The 21347-nt window shown below is 43.2% G+C and overlaps 1 protein-coding gene and 1 long non-coding RNA gene across 2 annotated transcripts; both read left to right on the top strand.

The window, feature by feature from the left end:
- Positions 1 to 6548: 6548 nt before the first annotated feature.
- LOC115147718 (uncharacterized) lies at positions 6549 to 7578 on the top strand. Its single transcript, XR_003866465.1, has 2 exons — positions 6549 to 6727; positions 7405 to 7578. It is a non-coding gene; the product is annotated as an uncharacterized LOC115147718 (long non-coding RNA).
- A 108-nt stretch (positions 7579 to 7686) lies between these two features.
- On the top strand, positions 7687 to 16067 carry LOC115147717 (zinc finger protein 180-like). Its single transcript, XM_029690014.1, has 2 exons — positions 7687 to 7768; positions 14073 to 16067. Exon 2 carries the CDS (start codon positions 14177 to 14179, stop codon positions 15338 to 15340), a length of 1164 nt encoding a protein of 387 aa, XP_029545874.1. The 5' UTR covers positions 7687 to 7768; positions 14073 to 14176; the 3' UTR covers positions 15341 to 16067.
- The last annotated feature ends 5280 nt before the right edge of the window (positions 16068 to 21347 follow it).

Raw genomic sequence — 21347 nt, 5'->3', positions numbered from 1 at the left:
TGAACTGCCGGAGTGGCCAGACTGCCCAGACTGTTAGGAGCTGCCAGACGTCCCCAGTCCTGTCCGGCCCGTCCCTGCTCCCCGCACCAGGTTGGTGGTGCGTGTCCCCGGTCCTGTCCGGCCCGTCCCTGCTCCCCGCACCAGGTTGGTGGTGCGTGTCCCCGGTCCTGTCCGGCCCGTCCCTGCTCCCCGCACCAGGTTGGTGGTGCGTGTCCCCGGTCCGGCCCGTCCCTGCTCCCCGCACCAGGTTGGTGGTGCGTGTCCCCGGTCCTGTCCGGCCCGTCCCTGCTCCCCGCACCAGGTTAGTGGTGCGTGTCCACGGTCCTGTCCGGCCCGTCCCTGCTCCCCGCACCAAGCCAGTGGTGCGTGTCCCCAGTCCAGTCCGGCCCGTCCCTGCTCCCCGCACCAAGCCAGTGGTGCGTGTCCCCAGTCCAGTCCGGCCCGTCCCTGCTCCCCGCACCAGGTTAGTGGTGCGTGTCCCCAGTCCTGTCCGGCCCATTCCTACTCCCAGCACCAAGCCAGTGGTGCGTGTCCCCAGTCCAGTCCGGCCCGTCCCTGCTCCCCGCACCAGGTTAGTGGTGCGTGTCCCCAGTCCAGTCCGGCCCGTCCCTGCTCCCCGCACCAGGTTAGTGGTGCGTGTCCCCAGTCCAGTCCGGCCCGTCCCTGCTCCCCGCACCAAGCCAGTGGTGCGTGTCCCCAGTCCAGTCCGGCCCGTCCCTGCTCCCCGCACCAGGTTAGTGGTGCGTGTCCCCAGTCCTGTCCGGCCCATTCCTACTCCCAGCACCAAGCCGGTGGTGCGTGTCCCCAGGCCAGTCCGGCCCGTCCCTGCTCCCCGCACCAGGTTGGTGGTGCGTGTCCCCAGTCCAGTCCGGCCCGTCCCTGCTCCCCGCACCAGGTTAGTGGTGCGTGTCCCCAGTCCTGTCCGGCCCATTCCTACTCCCAGCACCAAGCCGGTGGTGCGTGTCCCCAGGCCAGTCCGGCCCGTCCCTGCTCCCCGCACCAGGTTGGTGGTGCGTGTCCCCGGTCCTGTCCGGCCCGTCCATGTTCCCCGCACCAGGCCCACGGCGCGTGTCCACAGTCCGGCACGGCCTGTGTCCGGTCCACCGGTGACCAGTCCTGTTCCGGTCGGCGGCTCCGCTTCGGAGCCTGAGCATGCCGCTCCACCGTGGTCCAGTCCGGGCCAGAGGGGTAGGGCTAGGGTGGAGGCAGGGGGAGAAACACGCCCGGGGCCAGAGCCTCCACCGAGGGTGAGGCGCCCACCCGGGTCCCCCCCCTAATAGACTTTAGGTTGGTGCGCCGGGAGTACGCACCGTTGGAGGGGGGGTACTGTCACACCCTGACCAGGGGAACTCTGCTATTTTTGGTCAGGGTGTGGTATTTCTATGGTTTATTTTCTATGTTTTGTTATAGCCTTTCTTTGTGGTTTATTTCTATGTTGGGCTCGGAGGTGATTTCCAATCAGACAGCTGTCGCTAGTTATGTCTGATTGGGAATCACATTTAAGTTCCTTTCCCCCCCACGATGTTTGTGGGTTGTTGTCTCTTTGATTTTGAGCAGCTAACGTTTCGGTATTTTCTTGATTTTTGTGTACGTGTTTATTTCGGTGTAAAAGAATAAGCATGTGTTCGCTCCCAGCTGCGTTTTGGTCCGCTTCCTCGTCACCAGACGCCGAACGTTACAAATTCAGATAAAGAGCCCGAAATACAGCAGATATTAAGATGTTTGAGATAGCTCAAATATGTCATCAATTAGTGTTCCAAAAGGAATTTAAAAAATAATATTTTACCTAATGGTGGCACTCTAAGCATGTGCAAATTCCCCTTGAAACACAGCCATTTGAAAAGTGCAGGGCTTGTGCAACGTCTAACAGGAATGATATACAGACGAGGAAAAAGCTGAAGTCTCTACTTATCCATTGATGTAAACGTATCCTCTGTCTGATTCCCAGTTTGTCCACTAGATGGCAGTAGGAGATCACATGACATATCTTGGTCTTGGTGGTTTTTTTATTAACTGTTTATTGAAACAATAATACCAATATTAAGTGTCAATACAGGGACATTCCTGTGAATACAATGACTAAATAAAATAGTAAAACACCAGGTGAACCATAGCACATGTCAATAGCACATGATGTATGGCCTTTATGGGGGTGGATTCTTATGACATTGCAGCAGTAAAATTTGAGTTCGATTTCTAAAATGACAAGGCCTGTAGCTTTCAAATGATATCTCACTTTCAAATATATTTTTTAAATAGTTATATATTTTTTATATCAGGGTGTCACAGGAAGATTATTAATTTAGTCCATAATGAGGTACCATGACAAGTTACACTTTGTATTTCAGTAATAATAACAACAGTTACTACTTTAATGGATTTTAATGGAGGTAAAGTGGTGATAATTAACAGTTGTGTATCCTGAATGATACATAAACCCAGAACTAAGAAGCATTAAAAACATAACAATAATGTAATACACCTTTTAATTGCATTTTACATAAAATAACGAAATTATAGAATATTTTCCAAATGAATGAAAAGAAAGATGTCTTGATTGCGTCTTGTCTTCAAACGCAGAGCTAATACTGGGTGGAAGCATATTTGGCAGCCATTACAGCTGTGAATCATTTTGCATACGATTCTAATGACTTTGCACAACTCTAAGGGCAACATATATCCATCGTTTTTGTAAAAATGGCTCAAGCTTAATATATTTGGTTGGGATATATTGGGCGACAGGTAGCCTGGCATTGGGCCAGTTACTGAAAGGTTGCTAGTTCAAATTCCGAACTGTCTAGGTGTAAAATCTGTCCTAGAGCAAGACATGTAACTGTAATTGCTCCAGGGACGCCATCAATAATGGCTTATCCCTGGCCGTGACCCCACTCAGGGTGTCTCAGGCGGCGTGGGATGTGCAAAAAAATGATCTATTTCACACCACACGCTGTACATATGTGAAACAGGACAAATAAACGCACCACCTATTTGACCTTGAATCATTGATTAACAACAATATTCAAACTTTTTTCAGAACTTTGCTCCTTTCATATTTATTTGTATCCTGACAAACTCCCCAGCCCCTGCCAGTGACAAGCATACCCATAACATGATGCTGCCATCACAATACTTTCACTCTGTGTTGTGTTGTATTGGATTTAACCCAAGTCTGCAAGACATGGCAAACAAATTACCTTTTTGACCTGCAGTATTACTTGTTGCAAATGGAATTTATGATTTTGAGTGGATTTTTTTTTTTACACAGGCTTCCTTCTTTTCACTTTGTCATACAGGCCAGTAATGTGGAGTGAATGCAATGTTGTTGATCCTCTGTATATTCTGGCTGGTGGACAAGATTACATTAGTATATAATGCAAGACTAAAATGTACAGAACACACAAAGCTGCATACGGCATTTAAACCTATCAAAGACACATGCCTGACAAACTTGACTAATTTGAAAGGTGGTTTACCAAACACAGATGAAACCTAATCCTGAACTGAACAGCATTTTCAATGGAGACGTCCCATTCATTTAGCTTTTTAGTCCTGGACTACAATAAAGCTTTGCTGAAATGAAGGGGTTTGTTGAATAAGACAATTACAAGTGTTTAACCTTCCCAGCTCCTTCAGATCTACAAACACCAACATCTCAATGGGGTTTAGTTGAAGTTAGTTTCTGGACCGGACCATAGTTGTGTTCCAACTGTCAGTTATGAGGAGAATGTGTTTGAGTGTGTCTGTTGGTCATGGGAAGAACACTCCTGTGGTCCTTGGAGCTCCATGGCTGGGGGTGGAGGTGGGTCAGGGGCTGGAGAGAACCCTGGGGCTGGGTGGGGGTCTGGAGGGAGGGGAGAGGGTACTACAGGAGGAACCCCTCCAGGAGACTGGTCACACTGGGTACCAGGTCAGCCCACAGCTCCCCCATCTGGAGAGAGAGGAAATTACAACAACACTCAGTGAATAGCACAGTCAATACAGCCATTCTATTTGTGTGTGTGTGTGTGTGTGTGTGTGTGTGTGTGTGTGTGTGTGTGTGTGTGTGTGTGTGTGTGTGTACTAAAGGTCATGTTAAGAATTTCATGGCAGGTTGTATATACAGTGCCTTTGGAAAGTATTCAGACCCCATGACTTTTTACACATTTTGTTACGTTACACCCTTATTCTTAAATGGATAAAATAAAAAATGTTCCTCAGCAATCTACACACAATACCCCATAAACAGGTTTAGAATTTTTTGCACATTTATTAAAAATAAAAAACAAATACCTTACTCAAAATTGAGCGCAGGTGCATCCTTTTTACACTGATCATCCTTGATGTTTCTACAACTTGATTGGAGTCCACCTGTGGTAAATTCAATTGATTGGACATGATTTGGAAAGGCACACATCTGTCTGTATAAAGTCCCACAGTTGACAGTGCATGTCAGAGCAAAAACCAATCCATGAAGTCGAAGGAATTGTCCGTAGAGCTCTGAGACAGTGTTGTGTCGAGGCACAGATCTGGGGTAGGGTACTTCCAGCACTGAAGGTCCCCAAGAACACTGTGGCCTCTATCATTCTTAAATGTAAGAAGTATGGAACCACCAAGACTCTTCCTAGAGCTGGCTGCCCGGCCAAACTGAGCAATCTGGGAGAAGGCCCTTGGTCAGGGAGGTGACAAAGAACCCGATGGTCACACTGATAGAGCTCTAGAGTTCCTCTGTGGAGATGGGAGAAGGTTCCAGAAGGACAACCATCTCTGCAGCACTCCACCAATCAGGCCTTTATGGTAGAGGGGCCAGACTGAAGCCACTTCTCAGTAAAAGGCACATGAAAGCCCACTTGTAGTTTTCCAAAAGGCACCTAAAGACTCAGACCATGAGAAACAAGATTCTCTGGTCTGATGAAACCAAGATTGAAATCTTTGCCTGAATGCCAAGCGTCACATCTGGAGGAAACCTGGCACCATCCCTAAGGTGAAGCATGTTCGTGGCCGCATCATGCTGTGGGGATGTTTTTCAGCTGCAGGGACTGGGAGACTAGTCAGGATCGAGGCAAAGATGAACGGAGCAAAGTACCGAGAGATCCTTGACGAAAACCTGCTTCAGAGCGCTCAGGACCTCAGACTGGAATCAGAAAGGTCCAGTGGAAGAGAAGCAGGTTGAGGTTGCCAGGGTCAGAGTTGTAGATCATATGCAATTTGTTTGTCTTTTCAGGTCCTCTTAAGGATCCGCCCCTTTTTTTCAATTTTTGCCTAAAATGACATTCCCAAATCTAACTGCCTGTAGCAAGGATATGCATATTCTTGATACCATTTGAAAGGAAACACTTTGAAGTTTGTGGAAATGTGAAATGAATGTAGGAGAATATAACACATTAGATCTGGTAAAAGACAATAGAAAGAAAAAACGTGTTTTTTTTGTATTTTCTTTGTACCATCATCTTTGAAATGCAAGAGAAAGTCCATAATGTATTATTCCATCCCAGGCGCAATTAAAATGTTGGCCACTAGATGGCAGCAGTGTATGTGCAAAGCTTTAGACTGTTCCATTGCATTTCTGTTCAAAATGTTGTATCAAGACTGCCCAAATGTGCCTAATTGGTTTATTAATAACTTTTCAAGTTCATAACTGTGCACTCTCCAAACAATAGCATGGTATTATTTCGCTGTAATAGCTACTGTAAATTGGACAGTGCAGTTAGATTAACAAGAATTTAAGCTTTCTGCCAATATCAGATATGTCTACTGTATGTCCTAGGAAATGTTCTTGTTATGTAAGTCAAAATGTATGAACTAATGCATTTTGTCATTATCACCACGTTCTGTCCTTACCATCACAGTTCATTATGTGGTGGCAATGACCTGTGGTGAGAATTACATTTTTGCAGTATTTGGTCATAAATAGCAGGGATTCTAGCATGCTAACTCCAGTTGGACAGCTAGCATACAATGTATCCTAAATACACATAATTAAAACAATTTCAAAATCTGAAATAATTTGAGGAAATTAGCTCAATATCTTTTTATACTTGTGCAAATCTTTCTAAAGCCGAAAATGGAGACAATTCAATGGATATCAATCAACAAAGCGGTAAGAATATGTAGGTTAAAATGATATGTTGAAGGCTAGCTGTATTGGGTGCAGATGACTGAACTGCTCAGTTTTGTGTCTGTCTGCAGGTATACAGACAAGGAGGCATACAAAGTTATATCAATTGGTATTGGTATGTTATGAAGATCACATGTACCATCCTCTTCCCTTACCTCTTCACTGAATATCCCATAGGCCTCTACATAATGGACAAGGCATGTGTATGAAAACCATTATCAAAACCGTTTTCATTCACATTCACCACAAAAAGCAAGGTATGAATACTGTCGTGTGCATGTTTTGTTAATCATCTGTATAATTACATTTTTTTTGAATTCCCAGACTTCACCCTCCCTAAACCTCTGAATATAACAGGCCATCTTTTCGATCACCATGCACTGCGAAATCATTCTGGCTATGGATACGGAGAATATCAACACATTAACAACATCAACACATTAACATCAACAATAGTTGGCAGGGTAATTTGTATTTTTCTATCACAAAGTATAATGGCTATATTCTCCAGTCCAGTTGGTGGCGGTAATGCAACATTATATTGGACGCCAACCGCCGTTAAACCCCACCAAAGAAGAAGGAGTTACGCTATCTAGAACAACAACAGCTGCCAGTTTAAAGTCAGGTGTCAAGGTAATATCTAGATTTCTAACATATTCTGAAACGTTTCCATATGTAAACATTAGGAGTTGATTATTTGTCCACCAGATCATGTGTAAACAATAGCCATTTCTGCTAACGTTAGCTAGCCAGTAAAATGGCTACCCAAGCTAACTATCTATCCTGCCAAGCAAATGTGTTTATCTTCAAGACACTGTTGTGAATGATAACGTTATTCGTTATTGAGACAGCAATGTGAATTGTCCATCTTCAAGATGTCATAAATATATTGGCACCCTTAGCTAATAAGTGAGAATGACAAGTTAGCGTGGCCGTTATCTAAGGCTGGCTAGCTAACTAGTTAATTTACTTTCAGTATCTAATCATTAGCTAACTGGTCATTTATAGATTACAAATCAAATGTTATTTTGGTTCGCCGTTGCTTCAAAATAACTTCTTGCTGGTAATTTGGTTATCTAGCTAGATTGTTTCATCCTGGTGAGAAAGGTGTCAGTGAGCCAAAGCTAACCCAACTAGCTCAACATTGCTAAGGCTAGCTGTACGATTACCACAGCAATGCTGCCTAGTTAAATGTATTAGTAGATTCCAAGTGGATGGAATATTTAGTTATATTCCTTTATCAACTAAGCTGTTCCAGTTGTGAAACTCACCTTACATTTTGTTTGTGCCTCTTTTGAATCCTACTATAGCCTTCCATGTCTGAACCCAAGTCCCCGGGTTCTTACTGTGGCTTTCCAGGACAGATAGAGATAAGCTCACAGTGGGGTCCAGAGATGGTCTCAGTGAAGCTGGAGGACTGTAGTCAACCACTGGAACTCAATGTGATAGTCAAAGAGGAAGAGGAGGAGAGAGAAGTCAAAGAAGAGGAGATAGGGATTAAAGAGGAGGAGGAGGAGAGAGAAGTCAAAGAAGAGGAGATAGGGATTAAAGAGGAGGAGGAGGAGAGAGCATTCAAAGAGGAGGAGGCGGAGGAGAGAGCATTCAAAGAGGAGGAGGCGGAGGAGAGAGCAGTCACAGAAGAGGAGGAAGAAGTAGATGGTAACACTGACCCAGGTAAGTTCAGTTGTGTAGGATGGAGAGGTTGGTGCATTGACAGCCACAGGGGATTCCAGAACTCTTTCCATCAATCTGGTGCCTCTTTCTGAAGAGTAACTTGTTTTCAACTCATTTTAAAGGGGCAGTGCAGTTAAAAATGTGACGTTCCTGTTTTGAATATAATTCCTGGAATTTCAGCCTGTTCAGGTGGGATGGAGTTTTTTGGCCAGATCATGACATCACAATCTGATCTGAATGACCAGTCATCTTTTATTTGCACTTGTATCCTCCTACTTTGAAGGGGTTAGTGTGGTAGTCGCTGTCCACCAATCAGGGCTGTGTATGTAAATATATTTTAATTTCTATCAACATGCCCACAAGATCAGACTGAGCATTTCAATTTCAAAAGGAGGCTCAGGGAAATCAATGATAACAAATATATTTGAAGTTATTTTAATGAATTAAAAACAGTGATTTATTAGACACAGTGATGATTTTAAAATACTGCTTCGGGGCTTTAACATTCTGGGCCTGTTTTCAGCTGGCGATTAGGAGGCTCAAGTGTCAAACACATGTTAGTTTTGAATTTCCTCATGTAAGAACGTGAACGCTGGCATTTTCCAGCCCTAACGCCAGGTTCAGCAATGTACGTGTCTAATATCAGCTCACTTGTGCTGAGGTGGGAGGGGTGGCAATATTTGAGGCGTGTCCTTAAAAAAAGCAAAATTGACAGTTTCATACAGCGCTAAAAGGAACGTTTCACACCCACAAACAGCCGGTCTTCACAATTGATTTTGAGAGTGGAAGCGCAGCCTATCCATCCATGACACCAATGGTAGAGAGATGTTCATTTTTTTGCTGGTGAATCTCATATTTAGATAACATCAAAACATTTTTGGTTTCACCCCCATTTTGTTTAATTTGACTAAAAACCAAGCATAGCCAACCCCCCCCCACTCATTCTTTATTTATTTTTTATTTGTACTATTTTCTACATTGTAGAAAAGTAGTGAAGACATCAAAACTATGAAATGACGCATGAAATCATGTAGTAACCCCCAAAAAAATATTAATATATTTTATATATGAGATTATTCAAAGTTCTTTGTCTCGATGACAGCTTCCACACTCTTGGCATTCTCTCAAACAGCTTCACCTGGAATGCTTTTCCAACAGTCTTGAAGGAGTTCCCACATATGCTGAGCACTTGTTGGCTGCTTTTCCTTCACTCTGCGGTCCAGCTCATCCCAAACCATCTCAATAGGGTTGAGGTTGGGTGATTGTGGAGGCCAGGTCATCTGATGCAGCACTCTATCACTCTCCTTCTTGGTCAAATAGCCCTTACACAGCCTGGATGTGTGTTGGGTCATTGTCCTGTTGAATAACATATGATAGTCCCACTAAGCGCAAACCAGATGTGATAGCGTATCGTTGTAGAATGCTGTGGTAGCCATGCTGGTTAAGTGTGCCTTGAATTCTAAATAAATCACAGACAGCGTCACCAGCAAAGCACCATCACACCACCTCCTCCATTCTTCATGGTGGGAACCACACATGCGGAGATCATCCGTTCATCTACTCTGCGTCTCACAAAGACATGACGGTTGGAACCAAAACTCTCAAATTTGCACTCATCAGACCAAAGGACAGATTTCCACAAGTCTAATGTCCGTTGATTGTGTTTCTTAGTCCAAGCAAGTCTCTCCTTATTGGTGCCCTTTTAATAGTGGTTTCTTTGCAGCAATTCGACCATGAAGGCCTGAGTCACACAGTCTCCTCTGAACAGTTGATGTTGAGATGTGTCTGTTACTTGAACTCTGTGAAGCATTTTTTTGGACTGTAATTTCATGGGCTGGTAACTCGAATTAACTTATCATGTGCAGCAGAGGTAACTCTGGGTTTTCCTTTCCTGTGGAGGTCCTCATGAGAGACCATTTCATCATAGCACTTGATGGTTTTTGCAACTGCAAGTTCTTGAAATGTTGCATATTGACTGACCTTCATGTCTTAAAGTAATGATGGACTGTCGTTTCTCTTTGCCTATTTGAGCTGTTCTTGCCATAATATGGACCTGGTCTTTTACCAAATAAGGATAACTTCTGTATACCACCCCTACCTCTTGTCACAACACAACTGATTGGCTCAAACGCATTAAGAAGGAAAGACATTCCACAAATGAACTTTTAACAAGGCACACCTTTTAATTGAAATGCATTCCAGGTGACTACCTCATGAAGCTGGTTGGGAGAATGCCAAGAGTGTGCAAAGCTGTCATCAAGGCAAATGGTGGCTACTTTGAAGACTCTCAAATAAAACATATTTTGATTTATTTAACACTTTGTTTTGGTTACTACATGATTCCATATGTGTTATTTCATAGTTTTGATGTCTTCACTATTATTCTACAATGTAGAAAATAGTAAGAAATGAAGAAAACCCCTGCAATAAATAGGTGTGTCCAAACTTTTCACTGCTACTGTAGGTGCTTCTTTTTTATCCTGGTCATTAGCCCAGTAGCCTATGAATGAAGTGGTTTCAAATGGTCTACTGAGAATGCCTTGAAATACACGACATGACAAAAAGTATGTGGACACCTGCGTGTCTGAGCATCTCATTCCAAAATCATGGAATTGCTCCCACCTTTGCTGCTAAAACAGCCTCCACTCTTCTGGGAAGGCTTTCCACTAGATGTTGGAACATTGCTGCGAGGACTTGCTTCCATTCAGCCACGAGCATTAGTGAGGTCAGACACTGATGTTTGGCGATTAGGCCTGGCTCGCAGTCGGCTTTCCAATTCTTTCCAAAGGTGTTTGATGGGGTTGAGGTCAGGGCTCTGTGCAGGCCAGTCAAGTTCTACCACACCGATCTTGACAAACCATTTCTGTATGGACCTCGTTTGTGCACAGGGCATTGTCATGCTGAAACAGGGAAGGGCCTTCTCCATACTATTGCCACAACGTTGTAAGCACAGAATCGTATAGAATGTCATTGTATGCTGTAGCATTAAGATTTCTCTTCACTGGAACTAAGGGGCCAAGCCCAAACCGTGAAAACCAGCCCCAGACCATTATTACTCCTCCACTAAACTTTACAGTTGGCACTATGCATTTGGGCAGGTAGCGTTTTCTTGGCGTCTGCCAAACCCAGATTCGTCCATCGGACTGCCAGATGGTGAAGCGTGATTCATCACTTCAGAGAACGTGTTTCCACTGCACCAGAGTCCAATGGCGTCAAGCGTACACCACTCCAGCCGACGCTTGGCATTGCACATGGGGATCTTAGGCTTGTGTGTGGCTGATCGGCCCTCAACCCATTTCATGAAGCTCCTGACGAACGGTTCTTCTGCTGATGTTGCTTCCAGACACAGTTTGTAACCCGGTAGTGAGTGTTGCAACCGAGGACAGATTAATTTTACGCACTTCAGCACTCTGTGGTCCTGTTCTGTGAGCTTGTGTGGCCTACCACTTTGTGGCTGAGCCGTCTATTACATGTCTATTCATTTGAGTGGTTACATATCTCAAAGCCCATCCCTCAGCTTTTTACCAAAACAGAGAAGGGGTTTGTTATTGGTTTAATTTAAGGATTCTAGCTATAAAGACCAAGTGCAAAACATTCAGTTTTTCCTGTGTTTTATATCATATTGTACAACGGGATGAAACTAAAGCTGTAAAAGTGTGATTTAAAAAAAATCTGTTACACTGGACCTTCTAATCAGCAGACCTGTGTGGATGGGAGTTTAGGCTTTCTATGGTGATATCACCATGTGGTAAATTGTGGCAAACTTCTTGCTGGAGAAATAGTTTTTTTCTCTCCTAAACAGCAATTATTTTCCCCATTTTATAATGGAAATCTACACTGAACAAAAATATAAACACAACATGTAATGTTTTGGTCCCATGTTTCATGAGCTGAGATACCAGGAATTTTTCATATGCACAAAAAGCTTATTTCTCTGAAATTTAGGGCACAAATTTGTTTACAGCCCTGTTAGTGAGCATTTCTCCTTAGCCAAGATATTCCATCCACCTGACAGATGTGGCATATCAAGAAGCTGATTAAACAGCATCATTACACAGGTGCACCTTGTGCTGGGGACAAAAGGGCCCTCTATAATGTGCACTTTTGTCACGCAACACAATGCTGCAGATGTCTGCAATTTTGAGGGAGCGTGCAGTTGGCATGCTGACTGCAGTAATGTCCACCAGAGCTGTTGCCAGAGAATGTAATGTTCATTTCTCTACCGTAAGCCACCTCCACCGTCATTTTAGAGAATTTGGCATTATGTTCAACCGGCCTCACAACTGCAGACCACATGTAACCACGCCAGCCCAGGACCTCCACATCCGGCTTCTTCACCTGCGGGATCGGCTGAGACCAGCCACCCAGACAGCTGATGAAAATGTGGGTTTGCACAACCGAAGAATTCTGCACAAACTGTCAGAAATGCATGCTCGTTGTCCTCATCAGGGTCTTGACCTGACTGCATTTTGGCGTCATAACTGACTTCAGTGGGAAAATGCTCACCTTCGATGGCCACTGGCACGCTGGAGAAGTGTGCTCTTCACAGATTAATCCCGGTTTCAACTGTACTGGGCAGATGACAGACAGTGTGTATGGGGTCGTGTAGGCGAGCGGTTTTCTGTTGTGAATGCAGTGCCCCATGATGGCGGTGGGGTTACGATATGGGCAGGCATAAGCTACGGACAATTAACACTATTGCATATTATTGATGGCAATTTGAATGCAGAGAGATACCGTGACAAGATCCTGAGGCCCATTGTCGTGCCATTCATCCACCGCCATCACCTCATGTTTCAGCATGATAATGCACGACCCCATGTCGCAAGGACCTGTACACAGTTCCTGGAAGCTAAAAATGTCCCATTTCTTCCATGGCCTACATACTCACCAGACATGTCACCCACTGTACATGTTTGAGATGCTCTGGATCGATGTGTATGACAGCGTGTTCTGTTCCCGCCAATATCCAGAAACTTTGCATAGCCTTTGAAGAGGAGTGGGACAATGTTCCACAGGCCACAATCAAGAAACTCTCCCTCAACGTCAACAAAACAAAGGAGCTGATCGTGGACTTCAGGAAACAGCAGAAGGAGAACGCCTCTATCCACATCGATGGACCACAGTGGAGAATGTGGAAAGCTTCAAGTTCCTCGGCGTACACATCACTGACAATCTGAAATGGTCCACCCACAACGCGTCTTCAACCTCAGGAGGCTGAAAAAATGTGGCTTGGCCTCTAAGTCTTTAACAAAGTTTTACAGATGAACTATTGAGATTATCCTGTCGGGCTGTATCACCGCTTGGTACTGCAACTGCACCGCCCGCAACCGCAGGGCTCTCCAGAGGGTGGTGCTGTCTGCCCAACGCATCACCGGGGCACACTGCCTGCCCTCCAGAACACCTATAGCACCCAATGTCACAGGAAGTCCAAAGCCACGGCCTGTTCACCCCGCTACCATCCAGAAGGTGAGGTCAGTACAGGTGCATCAAAGTTGGGACTGAGAGACGAAAAACAGCTTCTATCTGAAGGCCATCAGACTGTTCAACAGCCATCACTACCCGGCAACCACCCGGTTACGCAACCCTGCACCTTAGAGGCTGCTGCCCCATTTACCTAGATGGAATCACTGGTCACTTTAATAATGGAACACTAGTCATTTTAATAATGTTTACATACTGCTTTACTCATTTCATGTATTTTTGTCAACGCCACTCCGACATTGTTTTTCCTAATATTTATATATTTCTTAATAACATTGTTACTTTTACATTTGTGTGAATTGTTAGATACTACTGCACTGTTGGAGCTAGGAACACAAGCATTTCGCTACACCCGAAATAACATCTGCTAAATAGGTGTATGTGACCAATACAATTTGATTTGAACAGCCTAATCAACTCTATGCAAAGGAGATGTTGCTCTGCATGAGGCAAATGGTGGTCATGCCAGATACTGCCTGGTTTTCTGATCCACGCCCCTACCTTTTCTTAAAGGTTTCTGTGACCAACAGATGCATATCTGTATTCTCAGTCATGTGAAATCCATAGATTATGGCCTAATGTTTTTTTTTCAGTTGACTGATTTCCTTATGAACTAAAACTAAGTATAATTTTTGAAATTGTTGCATGTTGCATTTTTATATGTTTGTTCAATGTATTCAAGTAAAGTACTTCATTGTTACCTAATAAATGATTTGATATTGATATAAAAACATCTGCATTAGGCCTTTAAACAAGTCATTTCAAGACCATTTCAATGCTGTTCCTGATTCTAACCCCATATCTGTTCATATTCTCACAGGAGAGATCTCCAACCCAGGTTCAGACAGTGAGCCCAGTTCCACAGCATCAGGAAACCATAAACAACACAGACAGAGGAACTCAAGACAGAAACATCATCACTGCATGGACTGCTTCACTAGTTTCTATGAGCCAAAGGAGTTAAGAAGGCACACTTGTAGGCCCCACCCCTGCTCAGATTGCAGTGGCAGCTTTATTTGCCCAACTCACCTCAAATCAAAACAGACTCAAAAAAGGAGGAAGGTGTACCCATGTGGTCAATGTGGGAAGAGATTTCAAACATCAAGCAAACTAAAGACACACCAGAGAACTCACACAGGAGAGAAGCCATACCACTGCTCTGTTTGTGGGAAGGGTTTCAGTCAGTCGAACCAACTAAAGACACACCAGAGAACTCACACAGGACAGAAGCCTTACCACTGCTCTCAGTGTGGAAAGAGTTTCAGTTGGTTACACAGCCTGAAGACACACCAGATAACTCACACAGGGGAGAAGCCTTACCATTGCTCGCAGTGTGGAAAGCATTTCAGTCTTGTAGGAAACCTAAAGAGACACCAGCTAACCCACACAGTGGAGAAGCCTTACCTTTGCTCTCATTGTGGGAAGAGTTTCAGTCAGTTACACCATCTAAAGACACACCAGTTAATTCACACAGGAGAGAAGCCATATCACTGCTCTCAATGTGGGAAGAGTTTCAGTCATCCAAAAGACTTAAAGTCACACCAGAGAACTCACACAGGAGAGAAGCCATTCCACTGCTCCCAATGTGGAAAGAGTTTCAGTCAGTTATCAACTCTGAAAAAACACCAGCTAACTCACACAGGAGAGAAGCCTTACCCCTGCTCTCAATGTGGGAAGCGTTTCACCAGGTTATATCAACTGAAGGCACACCAGATAACACACACAGAAGAGAAACCTTACCACTGCTCTCAATGTGGTGATAGTTTCACCAGTTCATATTTCCTAAAGAAACACCAGCTAATTCACACGGGAGAAAAGCCATTCCACTGCTCCCAGTGTGGGAAGAATTTCAGTCATTCATCAACTTTGAAGACACATCAGATAACTCACACAGGAGAGAAGCCTCACCGCTGCTCTCAGTGTGGGAAGAGTTTTGGTCATTCATCAACTCTCAAGACACATCAGATAACTCACACAGGAGAGAAGCCTCACCGCTGCTCTCAGTGTGGGAAGAGTTTCAGCCAGTCATCAACTTTGAAGAAACATCAGAGAACTCACTCAGGAGGAAAGCTGTGTCATCAGAGCTGAAGACACTAGCTTATTCACATAGGGAAGAAGCCTAAACTCTGCTGTCAATATGGGTATAGTTTCACCAGTTTATATTAATAAAATATAACACCAACTAATTATGACTAACAATAACTTAACTGGTTACTTAAAGGGGGAAAAAACTTGCAAAGGAGTGTGGAACATGATGTCTGTGTGAAAAGTGTCAGTCAGGCATCAAATTTGAAGACACACCATTTAACTCGCACAGTAGAGAAGCCTTACTGTGTTCTGGAGTTGTTTGAATATTGTTTATTGAAATTAAGCTGGTATGTTCACAATAAGCCATTATCATCATATCACTTTTTCAGGAATCACCAAAAAGTCAGCACTGCAGAGAAAAGGCAGTTTTACAGAAACTGTATTTATTTTGTTGGTGCTTAACAGACATGGCTTGTCAATGTCAGTATTTCCACTATACAGCTGTCTTTTTGGGAATGCAGTACTTTCTATACCAGCAGACCTTCAGCAGCCACAATGGACAGTTCGGTGAAGTTGTATTTGCCATTGTGGAATCCATAGCTAATATCTGTCCATAGAGAATCCTCAGTAATCAGACATCATATATTCTAGTTGGATTTCTATAATCATTTTTTTTTTTAAGTTGAAAAGATTATATAATTTAGTCAGAAAAAATGTATGCAACAAAAACTTCTAATTAGCGGAATATAACCAAAAATGAATAAACATATTGTATTTCAATTACTAAGCTCAGTCTCCTGTCTTAGTTTATTATGGAAGGTTGAAGGTTCATTATTTCTGGTGCTTTACAGGTAGGCTATACTGTAAGTAAGGCAGTGGCGGTCGGTGCTGTTTAAGATGAGGATGATTATAATTTGTAGTTTTTTATGAGCCTTATTTCTATTACAGGATGATTTGTTTATGCCTTTTAGATGATATTGTCATTCATATTCCATTCACCCAGTTTAATGTAACATCGATAGGTTTAGGCTACATGATACTCATTTTCCCTGTACCCAACATGAGGTTGCTACAACCTGGCCTATGAATTAAAGTTTAAAACATACAGTCCCAGTCAAAAGTTTGAACACACCTACTCTTGGCAGTCACTCAACCAGCTTCAGGATGAATGCTTTTCCAACAGTCTTGAAGGAGTTCCCACATATGCTGAGCACTTGTTGGCTGCTTTTCCTTCACTCTGCGGTCCAACTCATCCCAAACCATCTCAATTGGGTTGAGGTCGGGTGATTGTGGAGGCCAGGTCATCTGATGTAGCATTCCAACTTTTTATTTGTTTTGTTGCTAGCTACAATGGTATCTTCAACCTAGCCTAGCTTTTAGCTAGCTAGATGCTCTGCAATGCTTGCTGTGCCCTGAATTCCCCATTTAACCTTTTTCACATTTTGGTGCCTTTAAAATTAAATCTGAAAAATTATTAAATTAGACCATTTTTCCTACAGATTTACTCCATATTTTCAAAGTGAAAGAAGGTTATACAATTTTACAAATTAAGAAAAAAATACAGTAATTGGATAAGTCTCCACGCCCCTAAGTTAATACTTGGTGGAAGCACCTTTGTCAGCCATTACAGCTGTGAATCATTTGGAATAAGATTTGACCAAATTTGCACAACTGTTAGGGCTACATATATCCATTGTTTTTGTCAAAATTGCTCAAGCTCATTACATTTGGTTGGGAATCATTGATGGATTGCAGTATTCAAACCTAGTCTCTGATTTTTATTAAGCAAATTTAAATCAGGACTGAGACTAGACAATTCCAGAACACTTAACACCGCTTGGAAATCCATTTTGGTGTGTCTTTGGCAAAAACATTTGTGTAATTGTCTGGCTGAAAAGTTGTATCCTATCCCAGGGTTTTCAGAAGACTGAGACTGGTTTTCCTCTAACTTTTTACCTTTCATATTTCATTGGATCCTGACAAACTCCCCACTCCCAGCCAACGGCAAGCATACCCATAACATGATGCTGCCACCACAATACTTGAAAATAGACTGTTTCAGTCTGTGTTGGATAGGATTTGACACAACCCTGTAGTTTTTTAATTTATGCCAAAAGGTTTTGTCTTGCAGTATTACTTAACAGCCTTGTTGCTAACAGAATGGGAGTGGATTCTTTAACACACGCTTCTTCCTTTTCACTTTGTCGTACAGGCCAGTAACATGGAGTGAATCAAATCAAATTGTATTGGTCACATGGTTAACAGATGTTAATGCGAGTGTAGTGAATGCAATGATGTTGATCCCTTTTGGATTTTTTAAGTATTGTGGTGGCAGCATCATGTTATGGGTATGCTTGTCACCGGCAGGGAAGTGAATTATGAATAGGTTCTGAAAGAGGAAACATTAACTACTTGAGGAAGGAAGGTTATCTAGAAAGTCAGTCTGTGTGCCACATTATTGTAGCTATTAGAAAGTTATTCATCACGAAACTTGAACAAAAATTGATTTAATCCACAGATGGGTCCTTTGGAGGAAGGATTGTTGACATATATTTGACATTTGTATCTTAAAGCATATTTGAGAATAACTAATTGAAGTTGGAACATTCAGTAACAGCTGAACGGAACATGACGAGAGGCGGGGAGTGTGTTGTGCACTTCCATTCAAGTTGATTGGCGAAGTTACATCGACATTGTTGTCATATTGGCTTAGATGTGATGGTAGAAAGACTTGAATTTAGCATTGATCAAATCAAAGTATATTTGTCACGTGCGCCGAATACAACAGGTGTAGACTTTACAGTGAAATGCTTACTTACAGGTTCTAACCAATAGTGTAAAAAAGGTATTAGGTGAACAATAGGTAGGTAATGAAATAAAACAACAGTAAAAAGACAGGCTATATACAGTAGCGAGGCTATAAAAGTAGCGAGGCTACATACAGACACCGGTTAGTCAGGCTGATTGAGGTAGTATGTACATGTAGATATGGTTAAAGTGACTATGCATATATGATGAACAGAGAGTAGCAGTAGCGTAAAAGAGGGGTTGGCGGGTGGTGGGTGGGACACAATGTAGATAGCCCGGATAGCCACTGTGCGGGAGCACTGGTTGGTCGGCCCAATTGAGGTAGTACGTACATGACTGTATAGTTAAAGTGACTATGCATATAAGATAAACAGAGAGTAGCAGCAGCGTAAAAAGAGGGGTTGGGGGGGGGCACACAATGCAGATAGTCCGGGTAGCCATTTGATTACCTGTTCAGGAGTCTTATGGTTTGGGGGTAAAAACTGTTGAGAAGCCTTTTTGTCCTAGACTTGGCACTCCGGTACCGCTTGCCATGCGGAAGTAGAGAGAACAGTCTATGACTGGGGTGGCTGGGGTCTTTGACAATTTTTAGGGCCTTCCTCTGACACCGCCTGGTGTAGAGGTCCTGGATGGCAGGCAGCTTAGCCCCAGTGATGTACTGGGCCGTACGCACTACCCTCTGTAGTGCCTTGCGGTCAGAGGCCGAGCAGTTGCCGTACCAGGCAGTGATGCAACTAGTCAGGATGCTCTCGATGTTGCAGCTGTAGAACCTTTTGAGGGTCTCAGGACCCATGCCAAATCTTTTTAGTTTCCTGAGGGGGAATAGGCTTTGTCGTGCCCTCTTCACGACTGTCTTGGTGTGTTTGGACCATTCTAGTTTGCTGTTGATGTGGACACCAAGGAACTTGAAGCTCTCAACCTGCTCCACTACAGCCCCGTCGATGAGAATGGGGGCGTGCTCGGTCCTCCATTTCCTGTAGTCTACAATAATCGTCTTCTTAAGAAGCCGGTGGCCTCCAGCTTCTTGATGTTTTGTTACAGTGTACCTAATGAACACAACCATAATAAACACAACCCTGATTGTAATCCAACAAATTATACATACAACATTATTGAGATGATTGCAATATTAAAGTTGACTGTTATTATGACTGTTTGAAATATTTTACTTTTTGGTACATGGCCCTGTTCGTGGGATAAATTGCAGAACTATAAAACAGAGGCTCCTATCATCAGGTCTTCAGTCATCCCAGATATAACAGCTGCCATAGACGTGAAAGCTATTACCAAACCAGCAGTTAAACTGGACAACCTTCTATTCAACTCATTCACAGGCAGACATGATCATTTCTAATTTCCCCCTTGATTTAAATCAGTCTTTCAATTCTAAACAGTGATCTTTGGTGGGGTCATCTAGTGGATTGGGCTGTCATTTGTCCTGACCTTTCAAAAGGCTTGCCTAGAATGAGTCCCCTGCTCCCCCAGAGACGCTTGTGTTCCAACAGCTGCAGCTGGAAGGAGGTTGTGGGATTTCCAGTTTTATTTACATCACATTTTACTCATTTAGCAGATGCTCTTATCCAGAGCAACTTACAGTAGTGAATGCATACATTTCATACATTTTTTTTAATTCTTATTTTAATTTTTTTCCGTACTGGTCCCCCGTGGGAATCGAACCCACAACCCTGGCGTTGCAAACACCATGCTCTACCAACTGAACCACACGGGACCAGTGCCGCATGGTGATATTTATGTTCTCTGTTAGGGACTTTACTTATATTGTCCTTGACTGTGTCTTCTTGCAATCTCTGTTTTTACATTTAAAAGTCTAAAAATAAAGCTGTCCAAAAAGAAGCAGGTATTTGACTGGTCCGTTTAATGGCCATATCAGTTATAAGTCTGTTTCATATATGGTCCTATCCTCTGGTGCACAGCTCAAATGGCATCAAATCTACCAATAAACCATTGACAAATGACTTGAGATATATTGCTGTGGAAGCTGGATGTATTTCTGACACACTCGTTTCTGAACATGGACATATTGGGATTGGAAATGATCAGTTGCTTTGGTACACTTGTGACTCTGCTATGGACTGTATGGGATCAAATTGGAGTTTCAAGAACAGCTCAGCAGGTTTGATACCATCTCTATGACGCAGGGTCATGAAGCAATCCTAAACGACTTTAGGCTGCATGTATTCCTGACACCCAGTTTGGATCATGGCCATGTTTGGAGAAGGTTACTAACAGGGGGTAATAATTTGGACTACTTGTTTGTCCAAAGATCTGTACAGCTTGCTGAAAAACCCAACAGCTCCCCATTTGATCCAAGTGTTTCTCCTTGTAAATGTATTAGATTAATATTACATTTAGTCCTCCATTAACTTCACACTGCATGCTGAAAGGTGAAGACCTCATACCTATACTGTAGACCACAGAGAGATCTGATACAGGCCAGCGCATTATGTTGACCTTATTAGTCGACCAGAAGGTCCTCACATTGCTGACACCGTAATAGATTTACAGTGAGATATGTGATCTGGGAAATCAGATCTGAATAAACCGAGCCAAGATTGGTTGTTTTGTGGATCCTTGCCACCTCATGTGACATTTCATTTCCAGATTTAGATTTTTACTGGCTGTGACATTTTAATGGATTGAATCATGTATAAAAAATGTTGATGTGAGCCAAGGCGCTGGGGTGTCTCAGCCAAACTCCTGTTTGTGGTGATAAAACTACTTTGCGAGCACAGACTGAGTAGTTTAAAGCACCCTTAAAATGTATTGGATCAAGACTTACTATGCGATCCTCCCAAGGCCCTACTAAAATGTATCAAATATGTACAATAACAGTTTTATAATGACAGTTTACTCAACTGCTTAATGACATCTGGCAGTTAATAACAGTATATCGGGGCTAGAACTCCTGTTCTGGACAGCCCATCCACATGGTTTACAGGCTCTTGTTCCATCCCAGCACCACAGCAGGTTCAGCTAAATCAGAGAGGAAGAGGCAAAGTGAGAGGTTTTCCTCCTCTCAAATCTGTCCACGAAGATAAGCCCACGAAGTAAGGAATTTTTGTATGGAGGTCAATGAGAGTGTCGAATTTGTGCATGCTGTCACAGATGCTTTAATGACACAAATAGATGTATGTATGTATGTATGTATGTTAACCCTTATATTCATGCACTCAGTTTACGCTAAATGCTATTGCTCCTTTCTTATGTTTATCCTGGTGGTCTCCTAAGTTTGTAGCTG

Source organism: Salmo trutta, chromosome 14 (assembly GCF_901001165.1).
Source record: "Salmo trutta chromosome 14, fSalTru1.1, whole genome shotgun sequence".
Taxonomy (NCBI): Eukaryota; Metazoa; Chordata; class Actinopteri; order Salmoniformes; family Salmonidae; genus Salmo; species Salmo trutta.
The sequence above is the reverse complement of the archived record's forward strand: the minus strand, read 5'-3'. Positions and strand labels throughout refer to the sequence as shown.

Excerpts from the sequence above, each read along its gene's own strand:
- LOC115147717 (XM_029690014.1), top strand. The coding sequence starts at position 14,177 with ATGGACTGCTTCACTAGTTTCTATGAGCCAAAGGAGTTAAGAAGGCAC.